The sequence below is a fragment of the Betta splendens genome, chromosome 3 (assembly GCF_900634795.4).
Source record: "Betta splendens chromosome 3, fBetSpl5.4, whole genome shotgun sequence".
In the NCBI taxonomy this organism is placed as follows: Eukaryota; Metazoa; Chordata; class Actinopteri; order Anabantiformes; family Osphronemidae; genus Betta; species Betta splendens.
The window spans coordinates 10,347,028-10,367,835 of NC_040883.2; the positions used below are offsets into that span (position 1 = coordinate 10,347,028).

General features: G+C 50.7%; 1 protein-coding gene and 1 long non-coding RNA gene across 6 annotated transcripts in view; one reads left to right on the forward strand and one right to left on the reverse strand.

Moving 5' to 3' along the window:
- Positions 1-2,562: 2,562 nt before the first annotated feature.
- On the reverse strand, positions 2,563-4,573 carry LOC114851817 (uncharacterized). Its single transcript, XR_003785253.3, has 3 exons — positions 4,436-4,573; positions 3,294-4,252; positions 2,563-3,111 (listed from the first exon to the last, which is right to left on the reverse strand). It is a non-coding gene; the product is annotated as an uncharacterized LOC114851817 (long non-coding RNA).
- Positions 4,574-4,634: 61 nt separating this feature from the next.
- The window catches only part of LOC114851815 (SH3 and multiple ankyrin repeat domains protein 2-like), a 74,024-nt gene continuing 57,850 nt past the window's right edge, over positions 4,635-20,808 (forward strand). For all 5 annotated transcript variants that reach the window (XM_029143581.3, XM_029143582.3, XM_029143585.3 and 2 more), the window contains exons 1-2: positions 4,635-4,768; positions 7,439-7,505. In XM_029143581.3, coding sequence (XP_028999414.1) covers positions 7,494-7,505 — 12 coding nt within the window. In that variant the 5' untranslated portion in view covers positions 4,635-4,768; positions 7,439-7,493. The remainder of the gene's footprint in view (positions 4,769-7,438; positions 7,506-20,808) is intronic.

Sequence of the window (20,808 nt, forward strand, 5' to 3'; positions counted from 1 at the left end):
GCAAGAAGCAACATGAGGAGCCACAGCGCAGCTCTCGCTAATCAATGTGTGAGACCTGCATGTGAAAGAACCCGGGTCAGGCTCTTCACCTGATGCTCGTGAACTTCAGGACAAACCGTTAATCTGTGAGACGACGATGACGACGATCATGTGCGTGTGGCGTTCGGATGCTGTAGGTCTTCACTGCATCACTCCTGTCCTGCCGCCTCTTAGTTTTTTACAGTGTGTCCTACATAATGGCCCACTTTGGAATGAGGTCTGCTGCAGCGATGATGGAGAGGAGCAGCTCCATGCAGCTCCATGCTGCTACACGCGATGCCTTCAATTACTGCCTCAGACTCGGCTCCGGCGCTTTTCTACCTCCCTGATCTCATCGCGCTGTCATCATCGATGCTTCTTCATGCTACTTGCAGATGCTGAGTGATTCAGTCCTCCTCAGCAGCTTCACCTCACATGTCCAACTACATGCACGCCCCCCACCCCCAGCATTGTTCATTAGTTACCATAGCAACAAGGTCTATCAGCTTAGGACCAGCTGAACTCCTTCCACCGTATGGAACCAGCAGGTCCTGGTGACTCCTTCCGCCTCCTTCCATGTCTGCATTAATTCATCTTTGGGAAAGTTTACTTTTGCACATTTAACATGTGTAATGTTTATCAATCAACAAATCTAACGAACAAAAAGTGTGAAGTGATGTAAAAGGGTCAAAACACGTTTCTGCAGCACCGAAGGACTTATATGTTCTGCAAGTACAAAGAAGTTGTTTCATAAATACAACATAACGTCTAGAAGGTTTATGTAAAGATGCAAGTGGGAGCAAATGTATGTAAATCTGTCTGAGTGATGGAGCAGAAGCAGGACGAGAACCATCAGTGGAAGCTTTTGGCTGCATCTGAACAAATAAATGCACCGAGTGAAAACTCTTCAGTTTCAGTTTGTGTCACTGACGTGTGAACTGAGCAGCAGACAGATTCTGAGGAGCCCAGAGCTAAATGGGGCTTTACCTGCTCAACAACCACTTCAGGCTTTTGGCCGCGGCCGTTCCGGGTCGCTGCAGCATCTCCTGTCTCTCCATCACAGCTCGACCTAGGATCCGGTCTGGAGCCTCGTGTTTTTTTTTTACTTTGACACCACTGAATTAAAAACCAAGAACCCGGTCGCCACAGTGCACAGTGACATATTTGTGACCCATCCCAGGAACCAACAGAACCAAAACCAGAACCAGACCGGTTCTGTGCTGTACACTGGGCTGTAGCTCTGCGCTACACATCCAGGCGTGAAATTGAAATGACGGAATCCCATCCTGTGAGACAAGCTGTACATGTCTGACATGAGCACAGCTCCCATTAACCTCAGTTCTGACAGGCTGCAGCTTCTGATGGAGCAGCATTAGCGCTACGCTCGGCTTGGATTAAAAATATACATACAGTCTATTAGAGCAGCAGCCTCAGGATCAGGTGACAGAACGCGTCAGCTCGCACTTCAGTTCAGTGACTATTCCACCATGAGCATCCAGCAGAACCACAGCTAAGGCCCACTGGGCTCTGGGGCCAGATGATTGACAGGAGCCGGTTCCAGATATTTGATACTAACCAGCAGCTCAGACACTGTTCGATGTTTATCAGATGCTCTTTTTCCTCTCTTCCTTATGGTGAGGTCCAGTAAATACTGGAGGTCTGAGTCTGTTATCGCCACAGACTGGTGTGGTGATACTGGTTTGTGGAGTGTTCGCTGACTGGTGTTGTGAAGCTGAACAACCCTTCCCTTCTTGGCTCGTGTCACAAACACGAGGACCGGACACGTGCGCATTGACAGGCCTGACCCAAAAGCAGCTCCTGCTACTGTACGAGACAACAATCTGCTCTCATCTGGGATTCCGCATCCTAATAGAGTATTTACATAGCGGCGGAGAAAAGCGCCGGTTCAAAGGCAGAACGAGGGCAGAGCCTCGCTGGGTGGAGATCCTGCTGTTAATTGCCTTGTTTCTCCCACAGCTCACTTATTTACTGGCCTGCAGGAATCTGGGTGGAACAAAGAGAAGCAGCAGTAAAGCTCAGAGCTCCTCATCAACGTCCGGAAGGTTTCCCTCTGTCATCTGTGTTTTCTGTTGCCGTGGAGCAGCCCAGCCAACGTCTGTGTCCGTTGTGTCTTTCTGTGTTATCGCTGTGGGAATGAATCTCCACCGTGGTCCAGACTTGGCTCTTGCCTCTGACCTTTGGTTAAAGCACAGCTGCCTGTGTGCGTTTACACGACGCATCCTCGACCCCGTGGGGCCACGTGAGATTTAAGGACAGTGACTAAACAGAGGCCGCGTTCAGAGACGCTGCCTTCGTTTACAGACCATGAGGCCGGCGGCAGCTGGAGTCGGCAGAACGCTGCCTCACGCGCCATCTAGTCTTTTTCATCTCGCATCAAACGAGATTCGGTCAAAGTCAGCGGAAGCTGAACGCTCCCATCGAGCCGCGAGAGGATGAAAACCTGCTGCATCCTGACGGGACTCAGTGACCACAACATCTGTACATACAGATGTTTGGCCACACAACATCTACAGTACGGCTTAGTGTGAATCAAATCAAAGAAACTTTATTCATCCCCAAGAAATTCATGTTCAGAAAGTTAGTAACTGAGACCAAGCAAAGGTTGTAGTTAATAAAACAAAACACAGACTTTAGTTATGATACAATATAAAGCTGATTTGTTTCCAGGTCTGAAATAACTCCACTTGTTGTTTCTTCCTGTTATTACAGCGAAGGATTATGAATTATTAAATATGCAAGCATATTATCTAAACACCCCCACATATTTAAGTTCATTAAAAGCTGATGAGATGAGAAATAACCACGCCGCTTACGAAGGGCCGCAACGAACATCAACTCAGCTGTTCGATACAAAGCGAAGAGCTGGGAGCAGCCGAAGACACTTCATGAATAAAAGAGCTGAGCTGGAGCCGTTTCAAGTGGTTTGAAGAACGAGCCCAAACTGTGGGTGAGTTCCGGTTCCGGAGCCTCACCGGCCCGGTGGGCTCCCACTGGCAGCGCTCCACCTGGCTGAGAGGGAGGCAGGGAGCAGGGAAGGGGAGCGGAACCACGCGTGGAGGGTGGATCCGCTGACTGTTGGAGGAGAGAGATCAGCAAACACATGTAAACAAACAAAGAAAAAACAAAGAGGTGGACGTAAAACGCTGCTCGCGTCTTCACTGAGACTGAACAGCTTAGAGCATCTGGACACACGTTTACTGTGTTTGGAAAAAAACTGTTTGGGACTTTGTTGCCAAGTCAGAGTCAACATTTACCTGCAGCCACCGTTACAGGCCGTACGGTCCCGTCCAGGATGTACAGGTCTGTTACAGAGCGTACGGGTCCATCACAGGGTGTATGCGTCCGTTACAGAACATACGAGTCCATTATAAATTGTACGGGTCCGTCACAGGGCGGGCGGGTCCATTATAAAGTGTACAGGTCAGTTACAGAACATACGGGTCCAATATAGATTGTACGGGTCCATTACAGGGCTTACAGGTCCGTTACAGACTTCAGTCAAACCCAACGTTCAAGAGCGAGTTTCCATCTTCGGTTCAGGAACGTTTGAAAGCTGCAGACTGAGCACTTGTCAACCTCAGACACGTGTGTCCCTGCAGTCACATGCAGATTAAACACGTTGACAGATTCTGTGCCCTGATGGATGCGAGTGTTTGTTTGAGTGGGACATTTTAAGACCTAGAGAAGCTGCGAGAACACAAAATCTCCCTCTGTTCCGTTGGCAGCTTTTCAGGGTGGATGCAAACACCAGTGGGAAGTTTGAGCGTTTTGATATGAGGTGGTTCACGTTCATTTGGTTGGACGAACGATAGTAAAATAGATCCAGCTCGGTCTCTTCCCGTGATTGGTTCCTCGACCCGTGTCTCACAGTTCTGGACCCAACGGGCCAAAGGGTCGTGCTGCTCTCCTTGTGGCTGATCTGGAGTCAGCGTGTAACCACCCTTCACGGGCCGGTTGCCCCTGGGGCAGAGGCGGGCTGTTGACCTGGCTCGCGGCCACTGTTGCCATGCTCCACTGCATCCCGCCCTGGTTTGTAGCGTGGTTGTCATGGTAACGGGCATTCATTGGCAGGGGGGCTCTGTGGTCTCCAGCGTTCGAGCCAGCTAGAGGAAGTGAAGGTGATGGGGAGAGCTGCCAGACGGGCGATTTGCTCGAAGGCAGGGACGCTCGGAGCAGCTGAACGTGCAGCTGCCACACACTCCGGTCCAAACACCTGAGAATGATTAGAATTCATTGCATTATTAACTTTCAGTAATAAACACCTTCTCAAGCTGACTTTCATTAGTGGCCGTTATAAGACGTTTGAACCACTTTCCCTTCCACCTCATGACAAAATGAGACAGACATGCACCTGCTCGCCGGGTGTCCCTATAATAAACGCCCCCCCCCCTCCCACCTCCAGCTCGCTCCTCTGGTTCCGCGTGGGGCGGGGACGCGCCGCTCGGAGACGCGCCGAGCGTCTGTCGCCTCATATCGGATTTCAGCGCGGCAGCAGCCGGGTTTCACTCCGGGAGATCGGGTTGAAGCCGCTCCCCCGCTCCGTCCTCCTCCTCCGCCCCGCCGCTCGTCGCTGCTCTTTCCCTCCGGCCCCAGATCCGCACTTTGAGGAGAGTTTTCCGCGGCCGCGCTGCGCCCGGAGCGTCGGATGCGCGAGGCGGCGCCGGGAGCGAGCGGACCGAGTCAGGAGTAAAAGAACCGTGACCCACAGGAACCAGGGACGACGGCAAAGGTAAGCACGCGCCTTTCATAGACGTGTAGTAGTAATAATAGTTCGAGTCCTTCAGAGAAGCCAGTGAAACCAGTGCGTGGACTTTTTTTGTGGGACTTGAAAGTGAGTTTGGAGGAAACTGAACCTCCGCATCCTGATTCAGTGTCAGTGGAAGCGGCTGCTCGTCTTTTTTCAGAGATGACCAGCGAGTGTTTATTAATAAGGCGCCCTCACAGAAGATGAGCGATAATCAGAGTCCATCAGAACCAACTGGGCTAGATAGAATCAGGAGCAGGTGTTTGATTTGCTCTATACGAGTGACTGATTCACTGCACCTGCGTTTTCCTGCCTCCACGTTCCCGAACGTATTCAAATGATACAGGCTGACATATGATGACATGTTAACAGTGAGATGCTCGGCTTCCAAAGATGGAAACGACAGGAACAGTGAGAGAAGGGAGAAGTGATGAACGAGGGTCACCGGGTCGGTGTCACCTGGAACAACAGCGCCTCTTGTCTGCAGATGCGAGTAGCGCACTTATGAAAACAATTAGTTGATGATTAGGAAACCTGCAAAACGTATGTGATTCCAGCTGTTTTCACAGAGGGCCTGAGATAATTCCTGTCTCTCTTTAGATTACGGCTGCGCTGATGCAGTAAATGAGGTATTAAAACAATGTGTCGCTGTCTGGGAGGTGAGAGATCCTGGATGAGGCATTAATTAGGACGTTATCTGGACTCTAATGACCGGGAGGAGCCTCGTCTGCCTCGCTGTGAACCAGACTTCTTCCTGGTTGCTCTGGACGGTGCATCATTTCCTTCTCTTGTTTTTTTTTCATCCAGTAATGATTGATGATAATGAGGCTGGATGTTCAGTCTCCTTCTGAGTCTCAGTGGGACTCCGATCAGCGCGCGGTTCCTCGTGGGACGTAACCTGGGGGCTGCTGGTCGATCCGGCCGGTCACGGGTTCGTTAGCTCAGCAGCCAACGTTTGGCACCTTCACACCCGATGGAGGAGCGGGATTAAAACCCTTTGCTCCGTTCAAATCTTTTCTCGCCTCGCGTAGCGGCCTCTTCATTTGCTGGACACAGGCGCGGATTCACGCTCGGCCGCTGTTTGTTCAGCATCTGACTGAGGATGTTTGAGTGGCTGTGACCTGGACGCTGGGCAATATTGTAAATGTTAAGCCTGAGGAAATGTGTCTCGGCGATCGATGCTCTGCCCAGGAAGCGCCGCCCCTGATGTCAGCCTCTCATTTCAGTCTGACGACCTCGTCTGCTCCTCTGCCGACGGGAGCCCGATGAGGCGTCTCCGCCTCAGAGCAGCAGCAGCAGCTTCCGTTCCCTGACCGCTCCTTGATTCTCTGACACCAGGTCCAGGCCTCACACTTTGAATGCAGCTGTTCCGATGCTGCCACTGGAGGAGGAGGGCGGGGGGGTTCTCTGACACCCCATCATCTTGGGATGATGCTCCACCGCTGCTCCACTCACATCCCATCATCTTTTGTGTGGTGATGCTTTACTGCTGCTCTGGTTCTTCTCACCGCCTGAGGTTGGTTCTGGTTCTGAACGGCCCCGGTTCAGGCTGTCATCCACGTCTCGACAGCTCGAAGGATTAGTTTGTTATAAGTCAGTTTTCCACACAGTTGCGGGGCGGTCACTATGGAGACGGTGTGAGCTCCATTACTGGGAGGCCCGTTGGTGCCCTTCTGAGAAACTGGTGACTCAGCATCTGACTGGGAGGCAGTTGTTCAGCAGCTGTCTGTAATCTGCACCTTTTGATAATGTAAACACAGGAAGAAGTGTTTGTTTTACAGTGAGCTCAGTGTAGAGTCCAGTTATTGTGGGTAGTGATGCCGACTTTACCTGTACTGTACCTGCATCTCTTCTTCTCTGATCTCAGCTGTTCTTCCGGTAACTTGAGGAGGATCCAGGAGATGTGAGAGCCCACATTCACATCTTTCTTCCCCAGAGACAGAAAGTCCAACGTGTGTCCAGGAAGCTCAGAGGTTCTGACGCTAAATGGCGGCTGCTTGTCGCTGGAGACGCCGCTCTGTTCAGGCTCCTCTTGTACGTGAGAACAGGCAGCGAAAGGCTGGAATCCAATGACGTGTGCCTCAGAACAGATCAGGACATAGATAATATTCAGGCCGTTCTGTCACATCTGCATTATTCAGCAGCTCTGCCAGAGGTTTTTACTCTAATTAGTGAGTCTGTATGTAAACGTTGTCGTCTTCGCTGGTCCAATGAGCCTCAGCTTCTAAACAGAGAAGCTTTAGTTTAAGGACTTTTCTGTATATCTGTCTGTTAATGTGTTCTGGCCGATCTGACTCAGAATCCATTTGGTTCTGGTGCCGGTTCAAGGTTCTACCGGGGTTTGTTCTGCCTGTTTTGCTCCTCTCAGATCTGACGGTAGCTGGAGCTGATTAAACCCAAACTGTGAACGTTGTTATTGTGCAGAAGGCTCATTAATTATGCATCAGCTCCAGTTGTGGCGGAAGCCCGGCGTGTTGGACGACGTGCTCCAGGTCAAGAGTCGCAGACCGTAGCATCTGCCTCGCGTTTGTAGATGCGATCAGCCCGTAACAAGCACGTGATGCAAACTGTCTGTAATGAAGCTGAGCATTTTAAGCTCCAGTGATGAATTCACTGTAGACTCTCTGCCCCCCCTCTTCTCTCCTCCCCTCGCAGGGAGCCCGGTGCCACCGTGGGACCTCCTCCTCCTCCGCCTCCTCCTCTGGATGTTATGGCTGCAATGGTAGGATAAAAATACAGTGGTAATTACGGAGGATGAATAACAGATGAGAGCCTGAGCAGGAAACCGGAGCCGTGTTGTACAGTGCTGGTTACACGGCAGAGGTCCGTGCACACCCCAATAAGCAGAGTTAACCAGAACCAGAAGCATTGGCTCCAGATTCTGGCTGGTCCGAACAGGGAGCTGTTGTGCTGTGTTGTGTTGGTTGGGCCGAGTCTGTGATGGAGCCGTGGTGTCGGTTCAGCTTGGACCTGCCGGTTCTTCCCCCGCTCCTCAAGGCCGCGTCCCTCGGCTCCTGCGGCGCCATTGACTGAGCCCCCGTCGTCCTGCCTGTCAGCGATCGGACGCTTTGCTCCCTGTTGTTCCCAGCGGCAGCGGAAGAACTGAGCCCGAGCGTCTGCGAGCAGCGGCCGACTGCAGCCTCGCTTTTCTTTCCTCTCTCACTCTCCACTCAACTTACATCTTTGAACCTTGTTATGGGACGTGTGATGAAACCCGTTACCACTACTTAAATTGGACTCAATTAGTGAGAGATGAGGTGCGAGGAGGCAGGAGCTCATCCGAACCACAGGAGACGAAGCTGCGAGCAGGTTTGTGGTCTGGGCTCCTGCCTCCGTCCTGACGCAGGCAGAGGCAGTTGACTCTGATGCTGAATGATTCATTAACTCTGCTCTGATAAACATCTCGGCGTGCGCGTTGACAGGGTTCTTATCAGCACGTTCACGCTGACATGTTTTGTTCCGCGCCTCAGCCGAGTCGAGCGGCCTGATGTTTTGATGGCATCAGTCAATCTTGGAGAGTCTAATTAGGTCCAGTACGCAGGCGTGGAACAGAAACCTGTCAGCGCCTGCGCTTCAAAGTCCTTCCACAGTTGCAGCTCAGAGGATCATGGACGTCCTGCCTCTGGAGCCTCTGCAGTCAGCTGATGGTTGCTCGGGTCGACGGTTCTGCAGCGGTTGTCAGGTGATTCGTGGCTCGGAGCTTCGGCTCAGCTGGTGTCCCAGGGTTGAGACAAGCGACGCTTGTCGTTCACGTCGCTGCTTGTGTTCGTTTTCTCATCCCAGTTACATCCAGCCGCTCCTTTTTAATATGAAGAGGATCGATTCCAGCGGTGCTTTCGCTGATGAATCATTGCCGACAGTCAGTTTTGCTGTTGTGCAGTGCACAGAACCGCGCGCATCAGTCCTCATTGACCCACTTCTGCCTCGTACAGTGGATTAATAATACACACTGTATACGAGTCTACGTCTGTGTGTAGGATGCTGATGTGGTTGGCCTCTAGTTTGCTGTGTGAAACACGAGTGGGAGGGTTTATGAAGAGAAGGTTCCACTGGTTCTGTTGTCTTCTCTTCCTAATTCTGCTTTTGTAAAAGGAGGATGCGTTATATAATGACTTGGCCTCTGGTGGGAAGAGCGAGAACGTTTTTAATGGTCGAGGCTTTTGTTTGATGTGCTGTTTAGACCCTGAGCTGCAGCAGAGCACGAGCAAACGGCTCAGGACAGAAGCACTGGTGCATTATTTCGCTGCATCGTGTGCAGCCAATCTGCAGATCCGAAGCGCAGAGGGGGGTCGTTCACCGACGCCGGTGACGAAAGATCCACTGACCGCTGCAGCTCACAGTTTCACCAGTGACTGAGTGGAACAGGCTGGTTTGGCCCAATGCACCGCGGCTGCAGAGCCGTGTGTCATTGTACCAGTAACCTCCACAGCTGGGACGCAGGTCTTGGGTTTGCATGGTAATTCAAACCCAGCGGAGCGCTGAGAGCTGGAAGTGGTCACATAATGAGCTGATGGTCCTAAAGAAGCCAATTAGTCGTAATAAGGCTGTTTCTGGCTGCAGAGCAGACACTCTCCTCCTGCCTCCATCTATCTTTCCTCCTGGCTGCTGCTCCAACAGTTACTGAAAACACACCAGGAAACATGGGTTTGTGTCCAGTGGGAGACGCTTGTTTGGTCCCTCGCGTCTCCGCTGCCGGTTATAGATCGAGGCCGCCTCAGTTTGATCCGTCACAAGGCCTCTTTACTGTTCTGCTGCTCCCCAGCCTCTGCAGACACCAGGGGATGTGGTTGGACCCTGGATCTGGTCCTGTACTGACTAACCTCCCTGTGGACCAGCACTTAGTGGCAGAAATTTCTGCATTTGTCTGCGCGTTTGGGTCAGTGTGATGGCGGCGGCGCTGTCGACTGACTGACTGTGGCTGTTTGGTGACAGACAGTGCTTCTGGAGGCGCGTTCGTCTTCATTGCGCTGCTTGTGTCCCTTTTGAAATAAAGTGAAAGAACAGCTACAGTAGCTAAAGACATCAGATGCAAATGAATCCACAGCCTAAAACTGAACAAAAGTCAAAAACTTCCAACCAGTTTTAATGCTGCTGGATAAGAACCACAGCTGGACCATGATGGACTGATGATAGGAGATACATCACTCTATGATGATGTCTGCTCTAATTACAGTTTGAGATCCTGGAACACAAAACAAGAGCTGCACTTCATTTATTGCCCGAAGTTGGTGTTGGAGTTTGATAACCAGTCGCCAGGTCTGCGCTTCGTCCACGTAGATGAAGCTCCAGCAGGATGCAACAACGCACCACCCTCTTCCTGGTTTTTGTTGCCATGGCGATGCATCGCACCACTAACAGGGGATGATGTTCTCGTGGGGGTTGAACTACAGTTGGATCATCACCTGATTCGGCTCAAGAAAATATTCTCATGTTTCACTTCCAACCAACAACTGTGCGAGTGTGCAGCCTGTCAGGAGGGGGAGGAGTGGAGCTCAGACCGCTTTCGCTTCACGTTTGGTTTCCTTAATAGCGTCGTGTGAAAACTGAGGCTGGCAGATGAGAGTGCGATGATGGATGTCGTGATCATGTCGACTTGAACAAGTCAAGTCCCGGATAAAGATGATATTTGCTATTTTGCATAAACACCTGCAGCAGCTGCCACATTTCCATTGGCCGCTCAGATTCTGTGAAGCTAACGCACATTATTCAATCAGTTGCTTCAATCTGAGCCTGATTTTTATTCTTCCACAGAGTCAAACAAATTATCAACGTTATCACTGAGTCCTCGACAGTTGTGATCTGTTCATTAGCAGCTTATTCACATTTTTTCTCCTTTAGCTTCTGAATCATCCTTCATCTAATTACGACGACTGGTTATTAGATTTGCAGGCGTCTGAAGACGCTGTGGAGATAAGGCTGGTGATTGCTTTGGTTCAGGGGGAAACCACCCAGAATGGGCCGAGCCTCCTCTCTGAGGATGCTCACAACAGAAAAAGGCAATTTCACAGCAAAGAGTTCGCAGGAGCAGTAAACACAAAGAAGTGGGTGATACAGCACAAACGCATTCATCCTGAGACGGATAAGATAGAGAGGGGAGGCCTTCGTGGCTGCAGCGGGATGAGGGCTGACATTTGTGTAATGGAAACCAAAAGTGCATTTTGTGAGTGCGATTCCAGACCCATGTGAAACTCCCCGTCTTATCTGTGATGAGATGTGGCCGAGTGGAGGCTAAGAGGCCTCCAGCCCAAACAAAGCTGTCGCTGCCGGTGCCTCGCTATCATTCGCCAGCATCGCCTCAGAGGCGACGGGGGGCTGGAGCCGGCTATCTCCAGGCTGCATATGTAATGGCACCTAAAGGTTAGAGAAAAGCTCCACGGCTGCAGAGTCAATAACTCACAGATCTTATTAAGTTGTTGTCTGAGACCAGGAAGCAAAACAGACTCCTCCATCAGAGCGAGTTGCCTTCTATCCACAAAGGCGTCGTCAGCTTGAACTGATGCCTTTGATTGGAAGCTGCTAACGGATCACTAGTGGTTATTTGTGATCAGAAATCAGCTCTCTGGGTTAAATGTTGGGGCTCGTTGCTGGTTTTAGCTGAGCTTCAGTCCGACAACAACAACTGCTCCAGAGCCCAGGATGCTCTGCTGTGACGGCTGCCGTGGTAACGCTGGACTCACACCATCATTTCATTAGCGTTAAACACAGAGTGTTTGCTCTCTTCACTGGCTGCGCAGGCAGAGCATCACGTTCCCAGCAGGAGAACGAAGGGTGAACGGGGGCAGGAATCGGAGCCCGTGTTCTGTCCTCTGTGGCACAGGAAGTTGGCTGGACTGGTCCTCATAGAACCTGACAGAACTCTCTGTTTTTAGTGTAACCTTTTGTCCAGCAAACACGTTTAGAAGCTGAACTGGACTCAACCAGGTAATGAATATTCATAGTTTTGTGGACCAGTCAGGGCAGGTGTTGACTAGTGGACTAGTGTGCAGGTGTGCAGTGGTTTCCATGGGAACCACTACTGTACACTATTTCAGGCTGTACAGCACACGTCCACCTTGTCTAAACCAAACCTCAAACTTTGCTTTGTAGTTGTGATCCTTGGATCACGGCTGAAGAGGAGCATGATGCTCTGTTCTACGCAGTTACATCAGTCTGCCTGAAGGACCCAAGGGGATGCATGGAGAATCGGTCCCTCATTACTTGATCCAAACACCGGTTCTGTTCCTCTGCGTGAGCTTGTTCCTCCTCCTCTGTTCATGTGTGTGTCATTCTATGTCCAGACACCAAGGGTCAACGTCTCTCCCACAGCCACTCGCCTGCATCACAAATCTGCAGGAGTGACGAGAACCCACCAAGCCTTCAGTTAATTAATTGTCATGCATCAGCTTGTGAGTCGCCAGCAGCGAGGATTATCAAGGGAGAGGGAAGAGAGTGACTGAGCAGATAAAAGAGGAGGATGGCCTATTACGCTCCATTTAGACTCCTCCATTTGGAGGAACTCCGCTGTGTGTCGGCCTCTTTACACCTCCTCATCAACGGAGACATGAGCAATGTGTAAAGAAGGGAAGCATGAAGCCGCTCAACGAGGCGGAGTCCGTCGAGTGCTTGTAAACACTGCGGAAGCGTCGAGAGGAGGCGGCGCCTGACGTCAGGGAGGTTAACAGGGTTCAGTCCCAGCTGCTGGAGATTCAGATGAATGTGAAGGCGAAACAAAGCAAAGTTCACTCCCGGGAGCAAACACGTCGGGCGCACAATAGCAGGTTTGATGAAACCGAATGGTTCTGATGTTTGTGGAATCACGTTGTGAACAGAGGAAATGCTGCAGAATCACAACCATGATTGGAAGATGTTTAATCTTTACCCAGATGTTTTGATAAAATGCATGTGATTGAGTGTGAGTCTGGTCTTTGCTGGGATGAACCATCCTGCTGGAAGGAACCTCAGCAAGAAGCAGAAGCAACACTGGCAAATGAAATGAAACTGATCACACCAAAGGTCCTGCAGCTGTTTCCTCTGTCCGTACGCTGCTCCTCATTCTTCTCCTCTTGTTGAACGTCGTGTGGGATTCCTTGGCATCGTGCTGTGGTTTGCTACGTGGCGGCGACGGAACCGGCCGCCGCCCAGAGACCCAGAGTCTCTCGGTGCCTCTGAGGAGTCAGTTGGATCATTTGGATCATTCCTGCTGAGATATTAGCAGACTTGACACTTGGCAAAAGCGAGAAGAAGCAATTGGTGCCTTTTATTTAAGCTGTCGGGGCAGAATTGGAAGGAAATGTGGCGCCCAGTAAGGGTCCAAGGGCTAATGTGACATGATGGAGGCGTGAGACTGGGCAGCACCGCCTCTTCGCTGAGGGGGCTCCACCTCATGAGACAGCGCTCCTTTCACTAAGCAGGACTCAATCTACGAGCGCCACCCTCTTATTAGGCGGCGCTCAACCTGGTTAGGGTGGAGCGGCTTTGGGGGTAATGAGACAGATGAGCTGCTCCGGTTCTCCTGGCAGATAAGGCGACTGCTGAGCCCCTGCAGCGCCGACGTACGGGTCCGTCACGGGCCCAGTGCTGGGAAGGAAGCAGGAGAGCCTCTGCTTAGTATAGTAATAAAAATCTATAAATATAAATATTATATACAAATATATAATAAAATACAGTAATATATAATAGTCCATGGACAGAAAACGCTGCTTTAGTTCAGACAATGAATCAGTGACTGGTCACAGACTAAGGGAACTGATTATCAGCTTCCTCCTCCTGAACGTGGAGCAGCAACGTCTCTGCCGGGTTTTAAAGGGCACCCTGTCTTAACATCTCTACTGTGAAGTCACGTGTCTCTGATGGAGAAAAAGGAGCATGAGCTCTGAAGGGTTCCTTTTTCCGACTGTAGCCAGACAATGGGACGACAGGAAACAAACCCACAAATCTGTTGGATTAGTTTCACGTCAGAACGACCGCGCGTTAACACCGAATCACGTCGATCAGCTTTATCTGAACGAACCTCCTCATTAACAACAGATATTAATCACTGAGTGATGATAATAAGGGTTCTCGTGTGATGACAGAATGGTTCCCTCTCTCGTCTTAACTCGCGGCGATGAGGAGCTGTGAGTTCAGGCTCATGTGACCGCGTCCGTCTGTCCTCACTTCCACCTCGCTGGCAGCATCCGATGGGATCATCGCCGGCTCATGTGCCCGAGTTACTGAGGTGGATCATTGGGCGTCGCACCAGATGTCATGCGACACGTTCACTCGGAGGCTGTGGTTCTGTACATTTGTATGTTTTACATTTGTTTTGCTGCGTGTTGACCTGGGGAGCCTTCCTCCTCCTCCTCCTCCTCCTCCTCGTCCAATCCCATCCCGGCTGAGTTTGGTTCGAACGCTTCAGAGGCACGAGTCAAACAGTGACCACATATGCTGCTGTGACCGTAGTTACTGGCTACGTGGCGCCTTTGACCCTCTGTCACGTTCGCTGCAACACTGTTCATGCTCCGCTTCTCACTCGTCCTGCGGCTGAACAGCCGAGCAGAAGTGCACCGATCTGCAGCCAGCGAGAAATTATGCGATGTACGAGAGAGTCGCCGCGTGCATGCTCCAGTTTATCGCTCAGCGGTTGATGCAGCGTTTATAATAATGACTCCAGTAGAGAGGTCGCTTTTCCCGCAGCGTGTGAAGTAGATGAGAAAAGGGGGAAAAGTTTGAAGCCTGGTTTTAACACGACAGACGGCGTCAAACAGCTCCATGTCCAACGGTCTGAGCTAATAACCAGCGATAGTGAAGAGCATTAAAGTCCTTGAAGGTTTGGATAGTTTTGACAGGATCACTTCAGTCGCTCCAACATTACTTTGTCAGTGAACATGAAAAATCAATTTGAGGCCATATTTGGCTCTGGAACATGTCACAGTTTTCGCTTTGAGTTGTGCAACGCGTGGAGCCTCAAGTTTGGTCTCAGCCTGTGAGTTTCAGGGCTCATTAATGAACCAGGAGTCCAGGTTAGTGGTCCAGGATCGTTCACTAGAGGTGAACTAATAATCGGATCATCCGTGGAAACGAACCCGGCTCCAGGTGTAGACAGATGTGACGACTGTGTGCTCCGGGCCGGTTCTGGTCGGGCCCGTCTGCAGCGAACCCGTGTCTGATGCGACGTTGGGCCTCGATGCGCTTTTCTGCGAGGGCGACACTGAGACGTGTCACCACAAGATGGATTTTAGCGCCTGTCGTGTCGATATGTGTCAGACGGAGATAGATGTCGTCCATCGTCACCTTCGCGTGGACGCTTTCTGCCGCTGATGGAGCAGCGAGAGGCGCCGGAGTCGGCTCCCGCAGGCGAAAGGGCTGTGGGACGTCCACATCTGCTGTAGTCTCAAAAAAGAAACACTTTGTTGTCTGCTTCACTAGTTTACAGATGATTTATGTGTTGTTGTTTTTTTTAGCGAACAGCTGTGAAAGTAGAATTCACGTGTTTGTGACGTTTCATCAAGATTCATCAACATTGATTTGAGGCTCGGCCGCGTCGTCTCCGCTCACATCCCAGAAAACGTCGTCTTGAGTTCAGGGCCAGAATCAGAACAGGCCTCGTCTGTTGACCCTCGCGCTTTGACTGATGAACGCCGTGCATCTTTTCCTGCATTTCATTGTGGGAGGCTCATTTTAATAGAACGTGTTGGCGGCGTGGTCTGAGGCAGTGGGCAGGTGGTAAAAGCAGTGTGACTGAACAATAAGCAAGCGAGCGAAGAGACGCAGCGTAATGCACAGCAGAAACTGGGCCAGAGCGGGTCCTGGACTCATCTGTGTGGGTACCGTCCGGCTGATTCTGACGGACCCGTCCCGTCCTGCGGTGTGATACCTGCCAAGTACCAGCCTTCACCTGCAGACAACACAGCTCCCACTGCTGAAACCTCCCCTGGCTCCAGTCGCTGCCGGGTCGTGGCTGTTGGCAATGTCGGGTCGGGTCGTGGCTCTGATTCCTCTTGTTGCTGCGTCTGTAATGACCCGTCCTCAGCGCCTGTGTGAGTTTTTGCGGTTTCCTGTTGGTTTCACTGAGGATCGAGGATAAAACGGACGAGTCCGCTCCCTGAACATCGCTGCTTTGTTCTGTTCATCTGGAGGTTTAAAAGTTAAACCTTTGTGATTTAGCAGTGAACATAATTAGTTTGCTGTTTATAATATGAATGTGGTTGTTATGGCAACCCACAAACCTGAACTATTTTAGATGTTAATTATGGAAATTAGTTCTTCATTCAGTGATGGCTGATTAAAAGTTTCTCCATAGATAAAAAGAACAGAGCTTTGTTCTGCAATACGACTGAAATCATGACAACGGAAACGTGAATTGATCTGAGCTTTTCTGGAGGAACCGTCACATGGGTTAGGGTTACGACCAGAACCACGCTTCCACCAGCTGGAACCCGGTCACTGTCCCGTTTCCTGCCGCGCTGGACCCACTCAGTCGGCCGTTTTCTCCCTGTGGCTCCTCGTAAACATTCAGTCAGGGCCCAGATGTGAGTGTTCGGCAGAACTGGGCCACGTGTGTATAATTGAACAATGGCATTAAACTTTAAAGCTGAACAACTCTCCTGAACGCGTCCACGCACTGATGGGTTCATCTCCCTGTAAACGGGTTCGCTGAACCGTGTGGGTCCTGCTCCACCCAGCACCGTCTGTGATGTCAGCTCTCCGACATGTGGCTCAGTAATTGCTGCTCATCACCAAAGCTTTTGTCTTAGTTCTATGTGATATTAACTTAACTGTTGTTAACAGCTGACACTTAAAATATATGAAACGTAACTCTAACAGAACAGAGAAGCACACGAGTGGGTTTAGCCCAGTTTCATCAGAACCCGCTGTCACTCAGCCAGTTAAATTAGAAGAGGAGAAAGGTGTGTGTGTGTGTGTGTGTGTGTGTGTGTGTGTGTGTGTGTGTGTGTGTGTGTGTGTGTGTGTGTGTGTGTGTGTGTGTGTGTGTGTGTGTGTGTGTGTGTGTGTGTGTGTGTGTGTGTGTGTGTGTGTGTGTGTCCTCCCTTCATTGTCGCCGTCAGAGATGGAATCCGTCGTGGTCGTCTGACATTCTTATTATCACTCTGAGCACATGAATCCATATTTTATCTCCATAGTGAAGGTTGGTTTCTGTCAAACACAGAGCAGCGTTAATTCATATTTCAGAATGAAATGAAACTGAAATGAACGTCCCTGAACAATGAGCCGTCTCCATTTGTGGGCTTTTACCAACCTCTGCTCATCCTGTGGCCTCTTGGTCCATTTCATATCTGGAAAATGAATATATTTTGTCAGTGACTTTTGTCAGTGACTTGTTCTTCTTGAGTTTGGGTTTAGTTTGTTTTTCCAGCCTGTCCAGGTTCTGATGACCTCCAGCTCGTGAAGCGCTGTTGGCCCAGACTCTATGGTGGCGCCGGCTTCACAGACGTATGCTTGATTAGAAGCAGCCTCAGCCCTTCTGTGCTTCATGGAGCTTGTGTCCCTCTCGTTTCTCAGCAGCTGGAGTTTGGTCCCGAGGAGAAGTGCACTTCCATGTAACGCCGGGCTTCTACCCTCACGCTGGCAAAGCAATTATTCAGAGCGAGAGGAGGAGCGGCTCGCTCCTGTCCCCACTCCTGCACGCACACGAAGCAGCGCCGCCGCCGCCCGTATCCTCCTGTGCTCCGTTCCTCTGAGGACGGAGGAGGAGGATGGATGTTGGCCGCACGTCTCCAGGCGTCATTTATCTCAGTGGCTGCTCGTACGAGGCGCGTGCTAACAAGCCGCCCTTTGTCAGCGCTAGATGCCAGAGCCGCTCGTTTTAAAGCGGCGCTGCTCAGCAGGGCCCGGGCCCGAAGAGTCAGTGCTGCCATTAGCTCCCTGTGGAGCCCAGTCCTTTTCTGCTTCATAGCAAAGCTTCCCTTTGTCACTTAAAGAACTGGAGGCTCTTGACTGCTGCTGGTTCTGGTCCGTATGGTCGGTCTGGATGCTTCTGAAACCCAGACCACCTACGCCTCACACTCGTGCACATGCTCTACAGTTACTGTGCATCTATTTTGGTCGAACCTGCAAATGTGACGCCCGAGCTTCAGGTTGTACCTCTGTTCAGCGTCGTAGTAAGTTCAGACTGTGACTTTATGTTTCCTGACCTGCTTATAGTTTGCAAAGCGCTCAGAGCTCATGACGCCACCTGGAGCTTCTAATGTGAGAGCACATCAGGCACAGCGCGAAGCTGATTGAGAAAAGAGTGTTTAACAGTTTCACAGCCGGATCGAGCAAAGTGCTGATGATGCGTTGAGTGTCTGTGTGTGTGAGACGCGCCGCTGCTGATTAAAGCCGCAGGTGGTAGATTAATGGCCTTGATGAGTGTTGTCACTCCATTCCCTGTAAACGGCTCAGGATCCAATCGTCGGGTTGTAGGAGCAGGAAACGGAGGCTCGTCCCTGGTGTGTGTGGTGGCCCTCACTCCGTTCTACTTCCCTTCATCACTTCCTGTTCACACAAACACAGTTCAGCTTTGTCATTTTCCTGCAGCAGCTGCTCGTGTTGTTATTGTTCCTCTCCATCATCATTGGTCCTGCTAATTAAAAGCGGATTGATGGTGAAGTGGACGCGTCCCAGGGGCTTTTCAATGTGGAGCTCGGGCTGATCTGTTTGCTCAGAGTAATAACAGCCGCCATTGTTCGAATGCATTGTACAATAGTAAAAATAAATTTATTAGCATCTCAGCACTGAGGCGTTTAGTCCCTGGACACGTCGGCCGTGAGTCACTTCGTTTTTTTAACTTGTGACATTTGCTTAATTGAGCTTGTTTGTCACAGCGGAATCTTTTTCACTGTGAATCAGGTTCCTAGTAGGAAACGTTCCCTCAAGGAGATGAAGCAGACAAGAGGGCGGCACCGACTTCACCGAGGCTTCACCGAATATGATCAGTGTCTCTCTATTACAGTCAGTCAGACTTGCTTTAAACATTCATTTATGCACTAATGGTGACTGCATTGTACTCATGTAGTTATTACACTGACATTTTGAACCCAGATGATACCATCATGTGTGTCCTTGAGCAAGGCACTCCACACTAGCTCCCTGACCATCTCATGTGTGGCTGCCCACTGGAAATTTAGTTCTGCTCCCCTGTGAGAGTTTGGGTCAAATGCAGAGAACACAATTTCCTCAAGGACCTCAATCAAGTACAATTTTCTTTATCTTATGTTGTAGAGTCACTTCATAGCTCAGGACCATTCGAGGACCATTCACTGGTTCTCCTGTAAAACCAGTAGCAGCTCAGTAAACACCCGTTAACTCAGGCATCCGCTGAACAATGGCTGGGAAGGATTTAGCGTGAGACAGCAGGGTCGACCGCCCACATCCTCTGTTGCTAAGTGACAGAACCTTAACCCCGGGTTAAAAGGTGCTGAGGTAACCTTTAGAGAAAGCGCCGCCACGACCGTTCAGGGGTGGAGCGACAGGAGAGCAGCTTTGTCTCTGCCGCTCGCTCCTGGTTCCACTCCTAATTATCACAGGCGTCAGATTCACACAGTCGTCATCAGGAGGCAAAGCAGCCCTGACCTCAGGCCTGGCGACCGCAGCTACGTGGGTCCTAGAAACTCACCAGGCCCCAACGTGGAGCTACAGTAAAACAAGCTCAGCAACGTGTTTGGTGAAAGCCTGTCATGATAAATATTTGCTGTCAGAAACTATTGCTTCTCTGCTGCTTCCCCAGAATGTGATGATGCATCATGAAGACCTCTGCGGCTCCATCAGATATCGAGCCGGTGGTCCGAGCTTTTCTCCCTGTAATTTAATAGAGGCAGCAGATCCGTCTGCTCGGCGGATGCCTGTCGTTGTCAAATGTCAGCTTTTAAAAGTCGCCCGAGCTGATATTTACTGACATTCTCTGCTCCGTCTGAAACTGTGTTCCTCAATTCGAAAGCCATTTGTTTTGATGAATCTTGATATGTCTGATCTGCTTGTGGCTCCGCTGTAATATAGAGGATGACTGCTGGACCCCAGGGCTGCTCTCAGATTCACTTGGTTGTGGTTCTGGTCCTGGTTCTGGTCCTGGTTCTGGTCCTGCAGCAGAGTTCAGCTGTCTGGTATATCTGCTGGTCTGGGTGGAATCACCACATCACGATGAGGCTGCTGCCTGTCCACACACATACTGGGGAATTATTAAAAGGCTGGATGTTAATGGTGACATGTGGACGAACAGACTTTATTCAAAGCCCCATTAAAACATTATGGATCAATTCCTAAATGGAACAATAATCAAATGCGTTTTCTCGGCTCTAATGGCTCCAAGCGCTGAATCAGTGAACGTCTCTGCTCACCTGAGAGGTTTCCTCCTGAGAGAACAATGTCAACGCTGTGTGTTGTCTCACACAGACACACACACACACACACGCAGATTCTCTAAGTCAATTACTGTGTTCATTACTGAACTCTCGGTCTCCGAGGAGCCGAGGACTCCGAGTCTTTTCATCTTTTCAATTTTGACGCTGAGTGAAGGGAGGGATGGAGCCGCAGACAAATGAATCGGGGACGGCTGGAAGTGGCCTGGTTTCACAGTGTGAGCGGAACCAATCCTCTGTCTCCCACAGCATGTCACACGTTCACACTCCATGAAAGTGCGGCTTCTTTACTTAAAGTGCGTTTTAACCCCAGAGAATCGCTCCCGCAAACCACAACTCTGCGGACGTGGCTGCAGCAGACGCGGGTCAACGAAGCCGATCCGCACGCGGTGTCGGACCTCCACGCGGTGAGTGCCTCAGACTCAACCCAGAGGTGACCTGCTAATTGATTCACAGCCTCCGTCTCTACACGTAGAATCTGACTGATTGCTTTGATTCCTGGAAATCGCTTCTGTCCTCTTGTTTGCTGCTGTACGCGGTGAGTGGAGCCTTGATGGTTAGCAACAGGTGGTGGTTTGACCTTGGACCGGCTGGATGGGGGTGCCTCACCTGGTTGCCATGGACACCGATAACGTATCGTGTATCAGTAGCCTAATCGTTGCTGATCATCTGTGGATCAATAGGTGGGAGTTGAGGATGAACCTCAGGGAT